The sequence below is a fragment of the Grammomys surdaster genome, unplaced genomic scaffold (genome assembly GCF_004785775.1).
Source record: "Grammomys surdaster isolate TR1022 unplaced genomic scaffold, NIH_TR_1.0 63, whole genome shotgun sequence".
NCBI classification, from domain to species: domain Eukaryota; kingdom Metazoa; phylum Chordata; class Mammalia; order Rodentia; family Muridae; genus Grammomys; species Grammomys surdaster.
Window position 1 is genome coordinate 23,882,402 of NW_021604565.1, and position 21,115 is coordinate 23,903,516.

The 21,115-nt window shown below is 33.8% G+C and overlaps 1 protein-coding gene across 3 annotated transcripts in view; it reads right to left on the bottom strand.

Annotated features, from left to right (window-relative positions):
- Csmd3 (CUB and Sushi multiple domains 3) overlaps positions 1–21,115 on the bottom strand; it is a 1,130,934-nt gene that overhangs the window by 330,776 nt on the left and 779,043 nt on the right. For all 3 annotated transcript variants that reach the window (XM_028765583.1, XM_028765601.1, XM_028765593.1), the window contains one exon: positions 6,565–6,734. In XM_028765583.1, the coding sequence (XP_028621416.1) occupies positions 6,565–6,734 (170 nt within the window). The remainder of the gene's footprint in view (positions 1–6,564; positions 6,735–21,115) is intronic.

Genomic DNA, 21,115 nt, shown 5'->3' on the forward strand with positions numbered 1-21,115 from the left:
CCTGCTCAATATTCTTCAAAGTTCTTTCTGTGAGGCACCAGATGCCTTAGTATTAGAAGACCTCTGCTTTCATTTTTAAGAATTATAAAGTTATTTTCTTTTAATTTATATGCCTTCATGTGCACCATTGTATGTTTGGTGTCTATAGAGGTCAGAAGAGGGTGTCTGTAACTCTAAAACTGGATTCAAAGGTTGTTGTGGGACACAATGTGGATGCTGCATCTTCTGAAAAAAACAACAAATGCACTTAACTACAAGGTGATCTCTTCAACCCATATTTTTAAGGATATAGAAAGTTAGGTTTCATATGAGTCAAATAGTCAAAAGTAAATGTAAAAGGATAAAAGACAAGTCAGGCATACAGCTTTGAATCACCTTTGAAAACTCAAAGTGTCTTCTTTTGCTGAAACAATGATCATTTTCTTTACTGAGTGATTTGAAAATGTAAAATGTAAACATGTTCTTCAAATATGGTTAATTAGTTGTCAAAGTATAAATTTAGAAGGAAGAACAATTTTCCAATGGTTATCATGAACATTATCTATCCTAAGTCTAATGTTTCCCCAAAGATAATATAAAACTGAATAGGGATTCAGGTTTTTTTATTCTTTTTTTAGCTATACAAAATTGATTTTATTCACAAAAATAGGGATTCGGTTTTGTTTAAATTCAGTTATTTAGCTCAATGGTATGATGTATTCATTAAGAATACTTTAGTAAGTAAACTAGGGTACAATGAAGGATTTATTGTTTAACAGTTCTGATGCTAGAATAGGTTAAAGATTCAATGGATCCTAAATGTTCTACAACCAGTTACAAGTTACTTCATCTTTCAACCAATAAGGAATGAGAGTTACTACAGCATTCATGAGATCTAGTGTGGTAGCATAACCGTGCGAGGCATTTGGAGTGCTTTTGAATGAACAGATAGTAAAATATTATTGCAAAAATTGCAAAATTGGCAATTATGTGTGATGAACCAAAGAGGTCACTTATGGCCAGCAAAATGTTACACAACCAGCTTTCAAATTTGGGTATTCTGTCCAAGTTACACTCAATTATAAGTTTTTATAAGTAGTTCTTGTTGTTTTCAAACGTTTGACAAACTTTCCTGGAAAGGGTTCGATAAATATTTAAGGACTTTGAGCCCCTAGTGTCCTTAGTACCTCTTACTCAGTCTTGTTCTTGCAGCAAAAAAAGCAGATAATAAGTAAATGAGTGAATATGGCTTTCTTCCAACAATATTTTATTTACAAAACCAGATGCCAGCTACAGTTATGAGGCATGCTTGTAGTCTCAGCTATTCAGGCATCTCAGGCAAGTAGATCACTTGAGCTCAAGAGTTCAAGGCCATTCTAGGCAAGCATAAGGAGACTCCAGGCCCCTCATCTCTTTCAAAGAACAAACAAACAAACAATAAATACAATAGGTCTCAAGCCCAGTTTGCTGCTAGGTTATCCTTTCTTATACTTTATTTCCAATAAACACCTACATGACAAAAGTAATAAAATATATAATACTCATTAGTACAAATTCTATGTAACATTAATTCTTATAGAATGTCTTTGACAAATATTTATACATGGAATTTTTTATTACAACTGAAAGTTAATCACAGTTAAGAAAAAATTATGAATAAGCGGATAATTTTACATGAGAACATGGTTTGATTACAATGTTAATATTTGGTAAGGTACATGGGCAGTGAGTTTAAAAAGCTTGGTGTAGTCTTTAAATAAGAAGCAAGATTATTTCCAAGACATTTGTTGCTACTGTAGAATCATATCTAAGATACAGCCTTATTCCAGTTAAGGCTACCTAATGAATGAAACAGCAAGCGAGGCTAGACTTTGTCTGAAGTACTTGTTATTTTTCATGGTGTTATGATCTGTGGCCAATATCAAAGTGATATCAGAACATGTGGATCTGGAAAAAAAAAAACACCACTGTGGGGAAAGTATGAATGCAGAGGAACAGGGCTGGAAGAAGAGAAAGGTCAAGACATGTACAAATTCTGAATGTCTTATCTTGAGGCCAGCAGGAGAAAGAACCTCTCCCTTCCTGGACTTGGCTTACATGCCCCAAGGAATATAGCCTTAAGACCCTCCAACCCCCACTACTGTTGAGGTAGTTGTGTAGTCTAGTGGTGAAATTACAGGTTTAACTTCCCGATAAGGGCATATCCAGTAAGTATCTGGAATTTCACTTCATGCATATAATACATTCTTGGCACCTCAGCCCCAGCCAATAATGTACACTCACCCTAAAACTCCTACCCACTCCTCTGGGTTTATATAGCACTTATTACCCCCAAAGAAAGCTGTACCAGAGTTCCTGTGAACCCATCTTCCTGCACAAACTTCCTTCCTTTCTTGCAAAACCTGGACACATACTATGACATAGAAGTTTTGCTAAGAGACTGTAAGTGCAACAATGTTTGTCAAGCTTAAAGCTTTATTTTAGCAATTATAATGGTGTTCAGTTTTATTTTAGTCTCAGGATATGCTCCTTTCCATAAACAACAGTGTCTGTGGAAAGGAGGTGTACATTAGAAAGAAAGAAGGAATTAGTTGGTCAAAGCTCTTGTAGAGAGCTCGTAAAACAATAAAGGCTATTGTCTTTGCTTTTGCTCACCTTCAAGGCTTGGTGATGAGAGCTTGTTACTGAGGACATCACTGTACATTGCCTATAAGACATTAGTAAAACAACCTGGTACTGACCAGGATGTTTTCTCCCTACTGACTAGTTGTCATGCTACTAAAAGGATTCTCTGTAGACTGCTAGGCAAAACATATCATCTATAGTCTTATTCACGTGTGGATTCTCTGAAGAATAGCTGCTGTTGCAAGATAGATTCATAGTTGCAATAGTAAGCCTATCTTAGGAGTAGCCATCTGCTTTCGTATTGGATTTAAGACCTACTCTACAGGAACAAATGCATACTGGTACTGCAAATATGCCCTTGAATCCATGTTTGGAAGTTCATTGGATCTATGGACGAAACACTATTTTTTGTTTGATTGACACTGAATTAAACTGTTCTTTAAATTGATATTGTGGTTACCATAAAACAAGTGTGTGTGTGTGTGTGTGTGTGTGTGTGTGTATAAAATTCAGATACAAGTGTGGCATGTGTCTTATACATGCTTCCTAAAATTTAGGAGTGATAGTGGTAGAATGGGTAGTATGACTGTAAGACCAAGAGGTCATGGAGCACCGAACTGAAACAATGTCTTCAGGATATGACAGAACCACTGACTGTACTTGTGAAATCACAGCACTTGTGGTGGCTTGAAGAAGATCTGTACAAGACCTAGAATTCTGAAATGAAGATTAGAGTAGCTCACAAGCCTCTAACCATAGTTTAGAAACTATTGGCAGTTGATGGTGTCTGTACTAGGAGGATTCAGTTTTCTTTAAGAGCATGTCTATTAATAGGTTAAATATACTCCCAACCAATGAATATATAGTCTGCAAATGGAAATTAGTGATGTTTAAAAAAATAGAAAAAGAAGAAGAAAGAAATTTTGCAGGGTATGGGAGAAATGAAATGGATTGGGCACAAACTAGAAACAGTAAGTAAATGTGATCAAAATACTTTTTGTGAAATTTTCAAAAAAATAATGAAAATACTATAGTGTGGATTGCCATCTATATGCAGGTGAGGACAAGCACAAGATAAAATGAGAGTCTGTGATTGGGCAGTAGAAGAGGAAGGCAGGCTGAGAATTTTAGAGGTTGGTACAGGGAGTACAGAGTAGAGAGAAGGGAAGGAGAGGAAGAGATAATATGGAACCTATACATTGTGCAGGTGTTTTGTGGGTTGAGAATTTACTAATATAAATCTGACTGATAAATCACAAGCCTCTAGACTTTTGATTTTACCGGAGCTGAGAATGTGAGCAGAATCCTCAGTAAGAGAACCGTGAGACGGACTGTCACTGCATGGTACTAGCCATGGAGCTGGCAAGACCACCGGGACAGAGAGTAGCCGGCAGTAGTGTGGGGTGTTGTTTTTTAATATTTCCTGCTACACTATAGCTGTAAAAGTAAAGAATACCTAAATGATTGATGAAGACACAGGCATTGACCTTTGCCATCATACATATATGCATCTTTGTGAGTTAATATACACACATTCAGGTACATCGAACATATATATATGATCAATACTCTACTTTTCCAAACAAGGAAACTAAACTTTACTCAAATTAATCATATTATTCACATGTAGATAATTAATAACATTGAGGCAGAAATAAGGTCACTGCTGTCTCTGAGCCTATATTCCTGCATTTTAGTTGGAAGATATTGAGGCTAATAAAGCAATTGTAACACTCATAATGAATGAATAGAAGCGAAGAAACTGTAAGAAAGAAAATAATAAGCAAATAGAAATAATTCAATAATTCAAATAAGTTGATTCTCAATAATTAAACAAAAGGAAAAAGATTAAATATGTCTCAAGAAAATGTTCTGAGTAGACTTTTGTGTAGAATATATATACATACACATACACACACACACACACACACACACACACACATACACACACACTAAAATATTAAAAGACAGCTGAGAATAGTGGCACATGCCCTTAATAACACCACAAAGACAGGTAGATTTTTTGTGAGTCTGAGACAAACCAGGTCTACATTGTAATTTCCAGGGCATCAAGAGATACTGAGGGGCCCTATTTAAAAGAAAAAAAATAAAGGAAAGCAATAAATTTGTCAGGGTTTCAGTTGTTTGTGATTGGCAAACATGAAGTCATTTCTACCAATCTTTTTACTACATTTTTAAGGAAGTCATAATTATTTGCTTAGTTTACATTTTGTATAAGAAATGAAATTTATGCTACCATTTGGGTGATGATAAATAAAAATAAAATAGATTACTAGATTGCCTCACAATATCTGGTATACACTCTGATCTAAACAAACTTCATAATCATTCTATAAATATAGAAACAAACATAAAAAGAGAAATAATATTTCTGATTGTTATTTACCACTCAGATGCTGTATGTTCATTGTTGGTTGTTTAAACCTTAGTATACTATGAATACTAAATATACTTCCTATGAAGGTTAATGGGAATAGATATGATTTCCAAAACAAGAATATTTTAGTAATAAAAGCACTTTCAGAAACAGTTCAGAAATATTCTCCTTTTTCATATTATTTTCATTGATTATTTCAGAATTTTGCCTTGTGTTCCCTGGATACATTTATTCCCTAGTCCTCCTAGGTCTACCCCTTGACCCTTGTGACCTCCTTCCCCTCAACCACTCCCCCCCTCCGAAAAAAACCTTAAAATGTAGAAAAAGAAAAAAACAAACAAAACAAGTGCAATTTGTGTTGCCCATAAACTCATTGGAATATGGTCAAATTCCTGGTGGCCAGCCCCATATATTGAAAACTGAGTCATTCCACACCAGCATCGCCAGCAGAAGCCATCAACTGAATATTCTGCTTTTAAAAGACATCATCTATTACATAAAATACACTTTGTTCAAATAAGAAGCTTTATCTGGTATGCAGAAGCAACGGATATATTCAAAACAAAACAAAGGGACATGAGGGAATAATTTAAGAAACAGGGAAACAAGTGTGGTAGGAGTCAGGAAGAATTTCTTGACATTTATCCATAAACACAATATTAGTGATGTTTGTGTGTGATACAGCTTAGTGGCTAGGTTTACACACTTCTATGCTTTAATGTATTTTTCCACTAGCTGAAAATAAATCACTATCTCAATTGTATGTAAAGGCATTCAGTTAATAGTCACAGCTTTAACAAAAACCTTCCACTGCTATCAACATGGAATATGTAACTTTATTTCAAAATTTGTAAAAATGGAAAAATTGTTCATTCTTTGTCTTACTTAAGAAAATGTTGAGGACTGAAAAATAGCAACAGTTCTTTAATATGTTTCAAAATTGTTTTACAGAAGTAACTATTTTTATTTGATAATTTATATTTTGTTATAAACTATATTTATTAAAACATTTATACGTAGAAACAAATCGGTAATTATTCCAGCATTTTCTTGAAAGCCATTTGTCAAATATATTCTTTAAAAGGACACTTCCTTGTATCAATATCTTTATGTAGCCAATTAATCACTAAATATTATGAAATGTGTTTTTTTCTAAATCTATAAACTTTGACTTGCTAGGTTTAAATATTCACAACTGTGACTTGTATCATAATTTCAAAACTTATATAAGTAATAAAGAACAATTTTATTTGGTAGATATTAAAGTTAGAACACAAACCATCATTTATTAACAATATGAAAGCTTGTGACATAAAACAAGTTATCACTGTAATTTATAATTTGTCTTAATAAAATGGTCATTCACATATTAGTTTTAAAATATTAAATTTTTATTGAATGCATTAAAGTTTAATAATTTTGGTTATTGTAAATCAAATACTTAAATATCATAAAATTTCAATGGTTAAATGAATTTACATTTTGTCATATGTACAATTTAATGTAAACACATTTAGGAAAGAATACTTAATGATCAAACGACATCACTGTGCTCTACTTACCTTAAGAACATCCCCTTGTGCTAAATGAAACGTTCTGGCTGAAATATTGATGCCCTTTCCTGCTTGGACCTGAAGACTGTAAATGCATTCGTGGTTGTTTTCATAGTTCAATGGGTAGTTTGGAGAGAGGAGAATTCCCTCATTATTTGTTGCAGATGCACCACATTCAGCTGTAGGTAAAACAGAATATTGAAGCACAGTTTAACAGAGGGCATTGTGTTTGCCAAATAATCTTGTTTATGAAGTGTAAATGCTTTCTATTTTACCCAGATCCTAATTTCATTGTTTCTCAAATGTTAAGGGAAAGACAGAACTATTGCTCTGGAGAGGACACACCTACCTATGGGAATCTATAGTAGTTTATCAAAACAAAAATCAGTATATGAGAGAGTGTAAAATGAAATGTATCTCAAAGAGATGACTTAAGTAGGTGGGTTTCTGATAAATGTGCTAAAATGATACTTTTTTGTAGATTTAACTATTAATGTTATCTTCTTTATTTTTGCTTTTAAAAGTTTTCAAGGATTCTATTCTCCCAATAACTCACACTTCTCTCTTTCAAGAAATGCAGTAACAAATAATGTATTTTTAAGAATGACACAGTAGTTAAAATCTACCAACTCATTTAGTATGATTGAGCCACACAACTTTTCTCCACTTAAGACATTCATAAAAGTGTATTAAGAGTTCTCAATCCTGTGGGTTACCTGGTACATGCTCTGAGTGCTAACATTAGGAAGTATGGAATTAAGATTCTTCAGTATATTAAGCTAGGAAACTTGCAGTAATATTACAGGATCAACTTTTATATTTTAAAAATAAACTTTAGAAATCTTTGCTTTTGGGTTTTCTACATTGTTTAATTATTGACTTCATTACCACAGCTTAGGGTGTATTTGAATGTTCAAAGGTTTTAACTAAAAAGGCAAAAACAAACCAGCAAGCCATTATTTTCTAGAAATAAGATATTAAAATAACATTTTCTGTAATCATTGTAAGATGAAGACAATATGAAAGAAAATGAATTGCTTCATCTTTAGATGTTTTCACATTAAAAATTTAATAAAAAATCCACACTAATGAAGAACTTTAACTGTGAAGAAGAAGGAAGAGGGGGGAAAGAGGAGGAGGAGGAAAAGGAGGAGGAGGAGAAGGAGAAGAAAAAGAACAACAAGAAGAAGAAGAAGAAGAGGAGGAGGAGGAAGAGGAGGAGGAAGAGGAGGAGTAAAATCAACAATGTGTAGAATAATAAAAATGAACATCCAGTGCTTACAATCAACCACCTGAGAAGAGAGGCTGCATCTTCTCATTTTTACAAGGAGCTGAAAGCTAGAGAAATATAAAAACTGATCTCCATGTTGTTTGCAATGATTTTTATTGTAATGATGTGCAAATGTATTGAAAGGGTAATAACTCTTGGGCTGTTTTCAATTCTATACATCCCTAGTAGCCCAATGAGTTTATGAATGGTAAGATGACAAATCCTAACTTTAAGACAACATGGGTCCAAAGTGGTTAGACCTTTTATTTTTCTGGACTAGATCACCACTGGCAGTGCATTTTAGGAAAGACATCTTTCACAACTCTAGTATCTCAAGTAGAAATCTGTTGTCCATCATCCAGGCCATCTGAACTATGGAGAACATGAATCTGTAGAGCATCATATAAAGTCATACATCCTTTGCTTAGAGAAGAATCATTGGCTTTAAAACTACTTTATCTTTTGATCTAACTTATGAGACCATTTGGCTGCATATGTAGACCTAATGTGTAGGTATGAGTGTGAATGAGTGTGTGTGTGTGTGTGTGTTTGTGTGTGTGTGTGTGTGTGTGTGAGACAGAGAGAGAGAGAGAGAGATAGAGAGAGAGGGAGAGAGAGAGAGAGAGAGAGAGAGAGAGAGAGAGAGAGAGAGAGAGAGAGAGAGAGAGGTTCTACAGCACATATATTTTCTAGGAGCATAAATTATAAAGATACTTTAGATGTAATAATGTTATTATTATTTAGTAGCCAGATTTTAGACTTTAAAGACTTCGATTCAAAATTAATCCCATTTTGTCCTAGTTATAATGTTTAGATAAGTAATTAATTAATATTGTTATACTTTTATATATTCATAAGGATACTTTGTATTTGTGTCAATGTAAATGTTATAATATAAATATAAATCCATGTATCATGAGATATAGTATACTAAATACTTAGTGCTTTTTAGAAACACCAATTAATAAAATAACCATTATGAACATTTTATGTATAGAAACTATATATTTGGATTCAAAACCTCTACATCAAGCTCCAGGGGAGGCCCCAAGTTCACTATTAGTGAGGCTATGGAGCTCTCAGCAAAAGGCATGACTGCCCTCCGAAAAAACTTGTTAGAAGCTGAAAGAGTCAGATGCAGATATTTGGCACCCAACCACTGGACAGAAGCTACTGACCACTGTGTTGAATTAGGAAAAGGCTGAAGGAAGCTGAGGAGGAGGGCAACCCTGTAGGAGGACCAGAAGTCTCAATTAACTTGAACCCCAATATCTCTCAGACACTCGACTACCAAACAGGCAGCATATACCAGCTGATATGAGACCCCTAACACATATATAGCAGAGGACTTTTGGGTCTGGGTTCAGTCAAAGAAGATGCACCTAACCCTTAAGAGACTGGAGATCCCAGGCTGGTTGGGTGCAGGGTAGGGGGATGAGTACATCCTCGTGGAGACAGGGGACAGGAAGGAGGTATGGGATGCGGAACAGTCAGAAGGTGGAGGAAGAGAGGAATAAACACTAGAGTGTAAGGACTATAAACAAATAAACAAATGAATAAACAAAAGGAAAAAATAAAATAGTAGAGTTTGCTATATTTTTTTCCTCACCCAGAATTAAAGAACTATGTCGAAGTATAGACGCATACTTATTTTTAAAAGTCAAACCTCTGTTCTTATTCCTAAATGATGGATGAATTATAAAGTTTCCTTTCTCTAGTGAGCACTTAAAACTGACACTTTAAATTACAAAATTAAAATAGGGAATGGCTTCATTTTGTGAACATTAAGAAATTACTATTAGAAAAAAATACAAGGGTTTTTGTCGACCTTAATAGAATATACGATTCTTATCCTAATCATTGTATCTGTTCATGATTTCTTCTGGAAAATCAACTCTATTAATATAGCCTATTTTACTTGAGCATACAGATTTTGAAATACATTTGACTTGCTCAACAAAACCCTAACATAGTGATAAATAACAGCTCAAGCTGGATTGGTGGAGAAGAGATATATGTGCTGACATCGGGTGATAAGAGTGGAGGCTGGAGTGATAAGCTCACTAAGCAGTGAATCCCATAGAACTTCGATTTTTCTTGCTTACAGAAAAGCAGGCAAACCCTTGCATCATTAATCTCCATTACCGTGGTAGGAAAATCTTGGTGTGACCTATTTGGTATACACAGTCACGTATGTTCAGGTGAATTAGCAAGATGATTTTAGACAATTTGGCTGTAAAAATTTTTTTTAAAATGCCTGCGATCATAAAAATTATTTTTAGAAATTTATTTTGTATACAGTAGCCATTCAGTGCAAGGTACATAACATTTTCTTAGATATTAATTATTTAGTGAGACACCTTAATGAATTGAAAAATATATTAATATATTTAATCATTCTTAAGGAACATTTCTTAGGTTTTTAGCTATAGTTGTATTAATATTGTGTTTGTTCATCAGAAATGTTTAGACAATCACAAAATTTTCCCACAAGTATTTTAATCCTTAGATTCTTAGTTAAATTTAGAGTCCAAAGATGCATATTAACTCTTTATGTCTCTAAAGAGACTGTGAGAATCTTATTTTTTCCTCTTAGATTGTTTACTCTCTTATTGTTTTGCAGGGAACAATGGGACTTAATCTCTACAACTGCAAACATGTATGTGTCAAACTGTTTTATATGTGTGTACATTTGTATCTTCTTTTAACAATAAATTAAGAGGCTTTAAATAAATTTTTGTTATTCTATGAGAATTTCTTATAATATATATTGGTTATATTTCTCATCTCCTCTTTATTCTTCAAAATTCAACTTCTACTTCCTTAACTCCTCCCAATCTCATGTCTTTGTTGTTTTAATCACCTAGTCCAAATTATTCTGCTTATGTATTCATGAGTTTTGAATAATTTAAAAAAATTTTAAAGTAATATACATAAATTACATTGAGATTTAAAATTTTTCTCCTTAAAAATCCAATTAATTGATAATAATAAGCAGTGCTATCATGTACTTTTTTTTGAATTGCATATATATTTGAAGACCATTCATTCAAAACTTTACCCCTCCTCCCATAAGAACTTAATACTGTCTTCGTTGACGTAACATGAAATATTGCTAACAGCAGTACCTATGACCATAGCAAAAAGGAGGCTTAGTATGAGATCCTTCCTAAAAAAGCCAAGATAAGATAAAATAATTATCAAAAACTATAGATATATGGCTAGGCATATTAAGTGTTAGAATTAGGTCTTTATCTTTGTTAGGAATGCTAGGAAAAAAGATAGACACATATCCTTGGTATGTGTAGTAATACGTATTTCTAAGTGTGACACATTCTGTAATGATCTGGGCTGGCAGAAACGGGGAGAGTGCATATTTTAGTGCCATAAGCATGGCCAAGCCTCACAACAGGAGTTCAGTTCCTCAGATACCCAGGGAAAGAAGAGGATTGACAGTTGCAAATTATCCTCTCTTCTTCACATGTCATAGCACACGCCTGTTGATATACACATAAGAAATAAATGTGATGACTTCTTCAAGAAAGGCTATATTTTATAGGCATAGTAAAAACCGGGAAGTTATTTTGGTTACACTGTTTTTGATGTGAGTCTAAGAAATGGTTACAAAGATCATCAAAATTTATGCAGAGAAATTTTCAGAAAGAATTACTGTGGGAAATAAAATATAAAAGAGTAAATATAGGTGGAATAGTTAAGAAAGCTGGCAGCTAATCAAATTTCTACCTCTCGGCCTTCATTGTGACCTGCCATGCACTTTGGGTTTCTAACATTCTAAGCTGCTTATCTCAGAAGATCACTTCTCCCATATGTACAACTCATAACTGAGCTTGCACCTTTCTTCCTAGACTAATTGATTTCATTTGTTACACTGATCTTCATTAACTACTATAGCCATTTAACTTGTTGTCTCTTCTCCAGAAGTTTCTGGAGACTCTATATCACAAGGTTTGTGTATTATACAATCACCTACTTGTTTATTTTATATCTTGTTCCCCTAAAACATGAAGCATGATGAACAACTTGAATATATAGTTCATGAATTATTTATCTTTGTATTCTGAGGCTTAAAATAGGCCTGGTTCATAGGCATCCAGTGGATTCTAAATAAATCTACGGTATCTCCCAAGTAAAAAAAAAAAAAAAAAAAAGAAAGCTGGCAGCTGACATACAATTCTAAAGCATTTGAATGTTATCTAACAGGTTCTTAAAGGTAAAACTTTAATCGTAGCATATTAGAACAGAAAACAAAAAAACAGGTATCAATCTGAGAAAGCCACTCAGAAGCTATGTGTGGGAATGGATTGTGGTCTTGGATTTCCCATGGGTATAAAAACCTAGAGAAGATTTTGGAATGAATCAGGTGAGAGATGGTGAGAGCTTAAATTACAGCTCAAGAGAAAAAAATCATGAGAAAATATAAGTTTCAGAATTTTATGAATAGTTGATGTGAATGAGAGACAGAAAGCCAGAGAAGGTGGTTTTAAAGATACATTGAACATAAGACTATGTATTGTATGTGAGTTGGAGAAGTTTGCCAAATTCTTTGGATGTACTTGTACTTAAGAAGTTTATATTTCTGGCTGTAGACAAAACATTTACTGGATACTGATTGAGAAGAAAGAGAAAATAAAAGTATAAAACATTTCAATTTAAAGCAATATCTAATGTTTCTCATATCCTAGAATTGAAAAAAAAATTTTTCTTGATATTGGGAAAGACCAGTAAATACTAAGTTAATAAGAAGGCATAAACAAAAATGACAGAGATCAGGTATTCTTGAAATAAAAATATAATAAGTAACACTGGTCAAAGGCTCTAAGAACATATGTTACCTTATTATGATTACTTTAAATATTATATGCCCTCATATTTAAAGCTGTTAAAATATTTCAACAGTTGATAGTATTTGAAGTGTCCATGATATACATTTTACATGTGTTTTCTATGAGTTTCTCATTGAAATAAGCTTGTATTTTCTAAAGAAAGTTTGATGGTAGATGTGGCTACATGAAACACTCAAGAACATGAAGAGGGTACTATCCTGATCACAGACCCTTAGCCATTACACATTTCTACCCAGAAATGGACAGAATATATAGTCTTCCAGTGCAAAGACTCCACTTTCTGCACTAACCAGCAGCTGAGATAGATCACTCTGCTACAAATCAGACAGTGTAAGAGAACAGAGAGGAAAGCTTCAGGGAGCAATTATTTCTCATGACTAGAGAACATTGCACTGACAGGGCAATAGGTTGGTAGTACTTTGAAGAAAGTGAAGAATTACCACAAGACTGAGGAAAAGGGGATAGTTATTTGGTAAAAAGAAAATTTCATTTAAGGACATTAATTTACACTGCATTGAGAAAAATGTAATTTTAGTTTTCTTTAGTTCAAAGTGTATTTTTACACAATTTTACTTTCTAACAGCCTCAGCACCATGGAAACCTTTCTCCTCTGCAATGAGCTGATTATATACTTACAATGAAATGTAATCTTATTTCATAGATGAGATGGTCAAAACATGTTTCTTTCTTTATAGATTAAATGCACCTCTCATATTAAACAAATATTTAATAAAGTTTACTGATGGGTCATATAAGTACAGGAGATAGAAGCTAGTAGAACTTATTTTACTCATATTTATTTTGTGTGTTGCATATGTACTCATGGGCATGCACAAGCCATATTATATGCATGTGGGAGTTAAGAGGAAAACTTTCATGAGAGAATTAAGTCTCCCTTTCCACCATCAGACCTCTAGAATATGAATTCAGGTCATAAGTTTTCTGACTGGGCACAAGAGTATTCACCTGTTAAGCTATCTTGTTTTATATATGTATATTTTTCTGTCTGTCCCTGTATTAATATAAGAGGTTTCATATGTAAACACTGCTATGGATGTTTATGTGTTTTCCTGTGCATATGCATGTGTGTATGTGGGGGTTATGTTTGTTTGTTTCATTTGCTTGTTTGTTTGTTTTGTGTTGTGTTGAAGTCTGTTACTTTTGGAGAAGGAACGCAGGGTTTCCCTGTCAGGCAAGCAGTGTACTACTATAGTTTGAATGAGCATACACTCCGTAGGTTCATATATTTGAATGGGTGGTCACAGTTGGCAAAATTGTTTTGGAAGGATTTGAGGATTGTCTTGTTGGGGGAGGAGATGTGTCACATTAGATAGACTTTGAAATTTCAAGAGCCTCAGTCATTCTGAGGTTGCTCTTTTTGTTTTGCCTTTGTGGATCTGGTGTAAACTATCATCTACTATTTAAGCACACTGCCTGGCTGCCTGCTGCCATGTTCCCAGCCATGATGGTAATAGACTCCAATTCTCTGTTGATTGGACTTCCAAATTAAATGTTTTCTTAATTTTTAGAGCTATATCAAGACACCTGTTTTACAAAGACTCATAGAATATCATGGAAAAGAAGGCAAAAATATGGTAAAAGACGAAGATTTGACACACTGATATGAAGAAATGTCTTTTGGACAGGGCAGGGATTTTGGACTAATAAATTCACAGAAGCAATATTGGAACACAATCAAGCTAATCAACATTCTAGTGTGGAGGACAGTGGTGGTCACAGGCACTGACCCTAGTTATGGGGTTATTGTTAAGTTTATGGATGCTGTAGAAGAGAAATCCAAGTATCTTCAGGCAAGAAGCCTGTGGTAGGTTTCCTATGCTTCAGTTGATACCCCTACACTCCTGAACATACTTTAAGCAATGATTAAACTTAATTGATTATAAATAGACAAACCAACACATGAGTAAGCAAGCAAATAGGAAGAGATCATAAAGTTTAGGGAAACATATAAGAGAGGGGGTCAGGAAGTGGAGGAGGGAAGGACTGAGAGATTATTGTGATCAAAATATTCAAACAGGTGTATAAAACTCTGAACATCTTAATATGTTTTAATTAAATGATTTTTTAAAAGAAAAATAGAGCACCTTTCATCTGAGGATTGTTTTTCTGTGGAAAGTAATAGCTAGCTCTGTAAGTGCCTGGTTTCCCTAGAAGGCATGGGAGACTCTTAGAATAACTGATTGAAATCTTTTCCTGTTTATAATACTGTAGCTGATTTCAGTGGGTCATAGGGAGAGGCTGAACCCACAAAACTCAAACAAAACAAATGAAATTCTGTGGAATTTAGTAATAGTAATTTCTGAACTAACTGTTTCAGTGATATAACCCATAAGCTATCTGGTTTTTATTGGAACTGTTGATTACCTCCAACACCTATAATCCAAACAGAAAATAAGTTAGATAATATACTTTCACTCTTCTATAGATCAAATAAACTTAGCAGACATAAAAAATATTTCATCTGACAGGTCCAGGATAACATTCTTTAGGGCACACTGAGAATTCTATTGGATAAATCACATATTAGGCTCAAAGAATGTCTTAGAAAACATTGAATGATTATAGTCATAGTATGTTATTTTCTGGGGAAAATATTCAGTAAAACTTAGCATCTTTGTTGCTGTAAATAACAATAGCAACAACCACACACTTCTTTATCCTTTATGCATAGAAGTATCACAACCAAACAAAATTAAAGTCAATGACTGATGGACCAACAGTATAATGTAAGTAGAAATCAATAATAGAATAAGAATGAGACTGTTTTTCAACACATGAACGTTAACCATGGTTGTAATAGTGAGTAAAAGATTGATTCCAAAGCAAATTTAATATTTTTCCAAATATCCAAGGTTTTCTTTACGGATTCATCTATAAATTCATACTTAGACTACCTTGACCCAACTAGGGTATGGCAAATATTGATGCAGAAGCATTAACTGAACCTGTCTCTTCCATATACTGATTCATTGTCATTATGTATACACATAGGAGAAGGACTGCTGGATCATATGATAGTTCTGTTTTCAGGAACATCCAAATTGTTTTCCAGGAAAGCTGAACTAATTTGCATTTTCACCAGCAGTGTGTAGGTGTTTCTACATTCTCAAAACCATTTGTTTTTTTTAATCATTTTGATAATACTTGATTTTCATTACAACTGCAAAATTCTATCGTCATACTGTTGAAACATACACTATGAATGAGTTTTGTCATATTTAAATTATGTTCAGTAATTTGCTAAAAATAACTTGAACAAAAATCTGTAAACATTCATTAAATGATAGAATTTTATATCTCTATCTTTATATCTATCATATATATTTATATCTATCTTTACCTCTACCTCTACCTCTACCTCTACCTATATCTATATCATCTATATCTATATCTATATCTATATCTATATCTATATCTATATCTATATCTATATCTATAAATATATCTATATCTATATCTACTAGAATATATATCATCTAGGTAAAGGGATATATGAGCACATAATATATCAGTGAGTTAAAAATCCTGGAATCAGTGAGCTACTAGATGTATTGCATTAACATGTGTATCTAAAATTTACCAAAGTTGAACCACATGCAATGGAAATCAGTTACCTGAAGGACATGTGTTTGAATACTATATCGTACCCAACAAGCATGTGATATTATACATGAATTTAAAATAATTAAAATTATCTGTTGAGTGATATGAATAAGAAATTATAGATGGCTTTAACACAGGGAATACAAAAGCAGAACAAATGAAGATTTAAAGAAAAAGTCATACAGGAATAGCAGAAAAAAAATCTCAAATAAGCAATAGTCCTTTATCCATTAGGGAGATTCATAAACAAAACAATAATTAAAACTAGGCCTAGTGTTAACAAAGATAAATAAATAGCTAAGATAAAAAATAAATATAATTGGCAATGGAGACATAAAAATGAATCAAAATCCTAAGAGTTGATTTCTAAAATATAGAACTTTGATAGAATTTCAGTTAAGCTGTGAACTACTAAACGTTTCAAATAATATTTTAAAAATAAAACTAGGATCTATATTACAGTTCTTATAGAAAAATGAAGAATCATGAGGTTTCTACAATAAATATATGTTACAAAAAACAAATCTAGAAAAAGGTATAAATAAATTATGTAAATATTGTTAAAACTTATGTGTAAAGAAGTGAAAATCTAAGCCACGCCAGTGATGCACACCTTTGATCCCAGTACTTGAGAGGCTGAGGAGGTGGATCCCTAGTTTGAGGCCAACTTGGTCTACACAGTAAATTCCACTCTTCCTAGGTTATTGTAGGCTGTGTCAAACTGACATTAACACAATCTTCTGAATTCATTTCAAGACACAATCTTTATCAGACTCATGGATTTTATTATTTCGGTGCGATTCAACCTCCGCATGTCCCTTTCCTACTAATCTAGCATTGTTTGTTGGCAAGAGTACATATGTAGTGATTAGTGCTCTCATTGCAAATGATAGTTAATGAAATTAAATTCAGAAGGTGTCTTGGATGAGAACGCATTCAAACTGGACAATTTGTCAGGATAAAAAATAAAATTTTACTTAAATAGCAGAAATATAAGCATTTAAAAACATAGCAAGCTGCATGAAAATGTTGTAGTTATGCTATAATATCTTATTCTTCTGTACAGGAGGGACCTTGCTGTTGTGGGGAGTAGATAGAAATATGCAAACAGATACCATGGTAACTTATTATGTGATGCACTAAATGCCAAAAAGCATATGAGCAAGGTGGAACGACACTGTAAATAGAAAAAAAAAACTGATTTTATCTAGAGATGTTTATGAGCAACCACAGAGAATAAAAAAAGCTGATCTTGAAGCAATAACCTGCTGTATTAGTTAATTTTAACATTTCATTTTTATCTTAGGATACCTAAGGCCAATGTTCCTAAAGTCCCATTGACAAATCAAGGCACAATTTTTCTAAAGGTTCTTAAAGTGCATAGGTAATGCATGTACGGTTGATGGTTGTGGTTATGCATAGAATTATGGCTATTCCTTCTCCAATATGTACCTGAAAATCATTTACCTAGGAAGCATGAATGCTTTCCCAAAAGCATACAGAAAACTTCCACTTTCTGTAGTTTTCCCTGCTGTAAGTCCTGTAGCTCCTCTTTGGGAGAGCAGAATTCAATAGGTGGTAGAGAGTGACTGGATACTCTTCTAATGACCCCACTTAACGTCTTGATGAGTTTAAACAGTCATCAAAACCAGTTTAGATGATCTTTTCCAAGTAGGTATAACCAAAGCCCCAAGATGTTGATGCTTGTCTCAGAGGACAGTTACTCACAAAAGCCAGCATGATTGTGAATGATAAATCCATTCTTGGGATGGGAAATGGTTCAGTTTTACTTTTACGTGCTTCTCAGGCAAATGTGGTATCTTATGGTCAAATAAACAGAGCATACATGAAAAGCTGAGCATATAGGCTCTTGCTTGTGATTGTAGCGCTCCTGAAGTGAGATGGGAAGTGGAAAAATAAATCACAGGAAGTTCATCAACCACCTAACTTGGGATGTGAAATAGTGAACATATTCTGTATCAAATAAGATGGAGGGTTGGTCTTATGTCTGAATTGTCATGTGAACTGAAAGCATAATGCTTATCAAACATTGGTAAGTACACACACACACACACACACACACACACACAAACACACCACTCAAACTATATTTCAAACAGAAAAAGCATTTCTTTGCTCTGGCCTTTAGTAGAGTAGTTCCTCTGGAGTAGTAGTTAAGGATAAAGGTTCTTTGAGTATCCTATAGTATGTGTGCCGTCTCCCTTTGTATCCTCATGAGGTTTGACCAAGATATGAATGGCACTGAGGAAAGAAACTACAGTATGGGACAACATATCATGAGATCATAAAAAAAACAGAAATAGCTAAAAAATAGCAATTATCCTCTTTTGATTTCTCCATGTTAACAGCCATGATTCCAAAGTAAATAACTTAAGGTTAGGACTAGAGGGCAGTGTTCATTTGAAACAAAATATGTACATACATTTTTAGATTACATCAATTAGAAATATTTATAAATCCAGTTTTTAATGGGGAATTAACGTTCTAGAAAATAGGTAAAAAATAGACGATGCCTCCTATGTGTTGTTAAATATCAACCACAAATTATCTATAGTTGTTTTTTTCAACAAAGTTTGTCATACTGTTTATTTTTTTCTTGTCCTTATTTGTCTACCATTATTGGGATGAGAGGGGCTTAGGTTTTATTTTACTGAATTAATTCCCTGTGTAATTTCCTCCCGTGAGTATTTTGTTCCTCACTTCTACACTTTGGTCTTCCTTCTTGAGCTTCATGTGGTCTGTGAACTGTGTCTTGGATATTCCAAGCATTTGAGCTAATATCCACTTGTCAGTCAGTTCATACCATGAGTATTCTTTTGTAATTGGGTTACCACACTCAAGATGATATTTTCTAGTTCCATCCATTTGCCTAAGAATTTCATGAAGTCATTGATTTTAGCACAGAGACTATTGTGGAAGCCAAGAAGTGCTTGCTAACAGGAGCCCGATATAGCTGTATCCTGAGTGGCTCTGCCAGAGCCTGACAAATACAGAAGTGGATGCTGGCAGTCAACAATTGGACTAAACACTGGGTCTCCAATGGAGGAGTTAGAGAAAGAGTTGAAGGAGCTAAACGGGGCTGCAACCTTATAGGAAGAATAACAATATTAACCAACCAGACCCCCTCCTCTCCTGAGGTCCCAGGGAATAAACCACCAACCAAGCAGTACACATGGAGAGACCTACGTCTCCAGCCACACATGTAGCAGAAGATGGCCTTGTTGGGCATCAATAGGAGGAGAGGCCCTTGGTTCTGTGAATGCTAGATGCCCCAGTGTAGGGGAATGCCATGGCGAGGAGGCAAGAGTGGATGGGGGAGCACCCCCATAGAAGAAGGAAGAGGTAGGATGGGATGGGAGTTTGGGGGTGTGGAGACATGGGAAAGGGGATAACATTTGAAATGTAAATAAATAAAATATCCAATATAAATAAATAAAAAGATTGAGCTTTCCTTAGTCTCTTGTTCACTGTACCTTGATCAGAGTTGTGTTTCCATGTTAACTGCAATGTACAACAAACAGAATCATTTCTGTTAAGTGTGAAGAAACTCATTAATCTGTGGGTCCAACAAAAGTCACTGATATTTGTAAGTAACTTAGAAAACATGAATAAAAATTTAAAAAATGTTAAAAAAAAACTCTCTGAGGGCCATCAAGCTCGAATGAGTTAGCAGATAAACTGATTTGATATGTAGCCTAATGACTTGAAATCTTGTATCCCACAATGGAAGGAAATTGTCCTCTGACCGCTATGGTTCATACTCACCTGCTCTTAAATGCGCGCGCACACACACACACACACACACACACACACACACACAGAGTCACAAGCACACACACACATTCACACACACACATTCATAATATAAACTTAACAAGCTTGGAAACTGAGTTTCTGATGGTTCCTGAGCAATTAATATGCTGTACTTATGCATGTATACTCCATAATCTGTCACATTCACCAGACAAGAAAATGATTGCATTTTCAAGTTTCTTCCTGACCAACCTTGTTCCCGGTCCCAATGAACGGAAGTCAAAGGCTCACCAATAACTATCCTTCACAGATATCCACTTTTTTCTTCACAGTCTTTTGTAAATACACTTATTCTTCAATACGTATTCTATTGGGTTAATAAGGCTATGGTCACTTTTTCCAGAGATATAAAACCTTAATTGAAAAGGTAAGCATGGAGCTGATGAGCTAAGCTTAGATTTTTTTTTTTAATTCAATGATTTTCCAACTTAATAGAAAATTACCTCATACTATTGATTTATTAAAAGCACATACATTTAAATTGATTTACTATTAAAATGATTTCTATTGGTGAGACATTTATGATGCTATTTTGGATTGAAAGGTAAGAATTCATACATTAAGTGTATTGAAGTATACCAAACCTCAAAGTATGCTCTTTAATTAAACAGATATAAATGAAGAGTTTACTGAGGGCTTAAATGACCATAATTTAAAAAATCATTTTAGCATCATAAATTATATATTTTCCCTAATAAAATTAAATTCTTTATGTTTTTCACTGACTAGTGACCTACAGTGAATTAAACTGCTAAACAGGAAAACTATATTTCTGAATAAGTTGAGAGCTAAAATTGGAAAGTAATAAAACCACCATTTTATTGCCCTGAGATCATGCAAAATGTAGCATACCAAATTCTATAATAAAACACATGAACTTGAACTGTTAGAGTCTATAGTGGTTAAGATTAATTTAGAAGCTTTGAACCATGACAGTATCATATTTGACAAAAGTTGAACAAATATG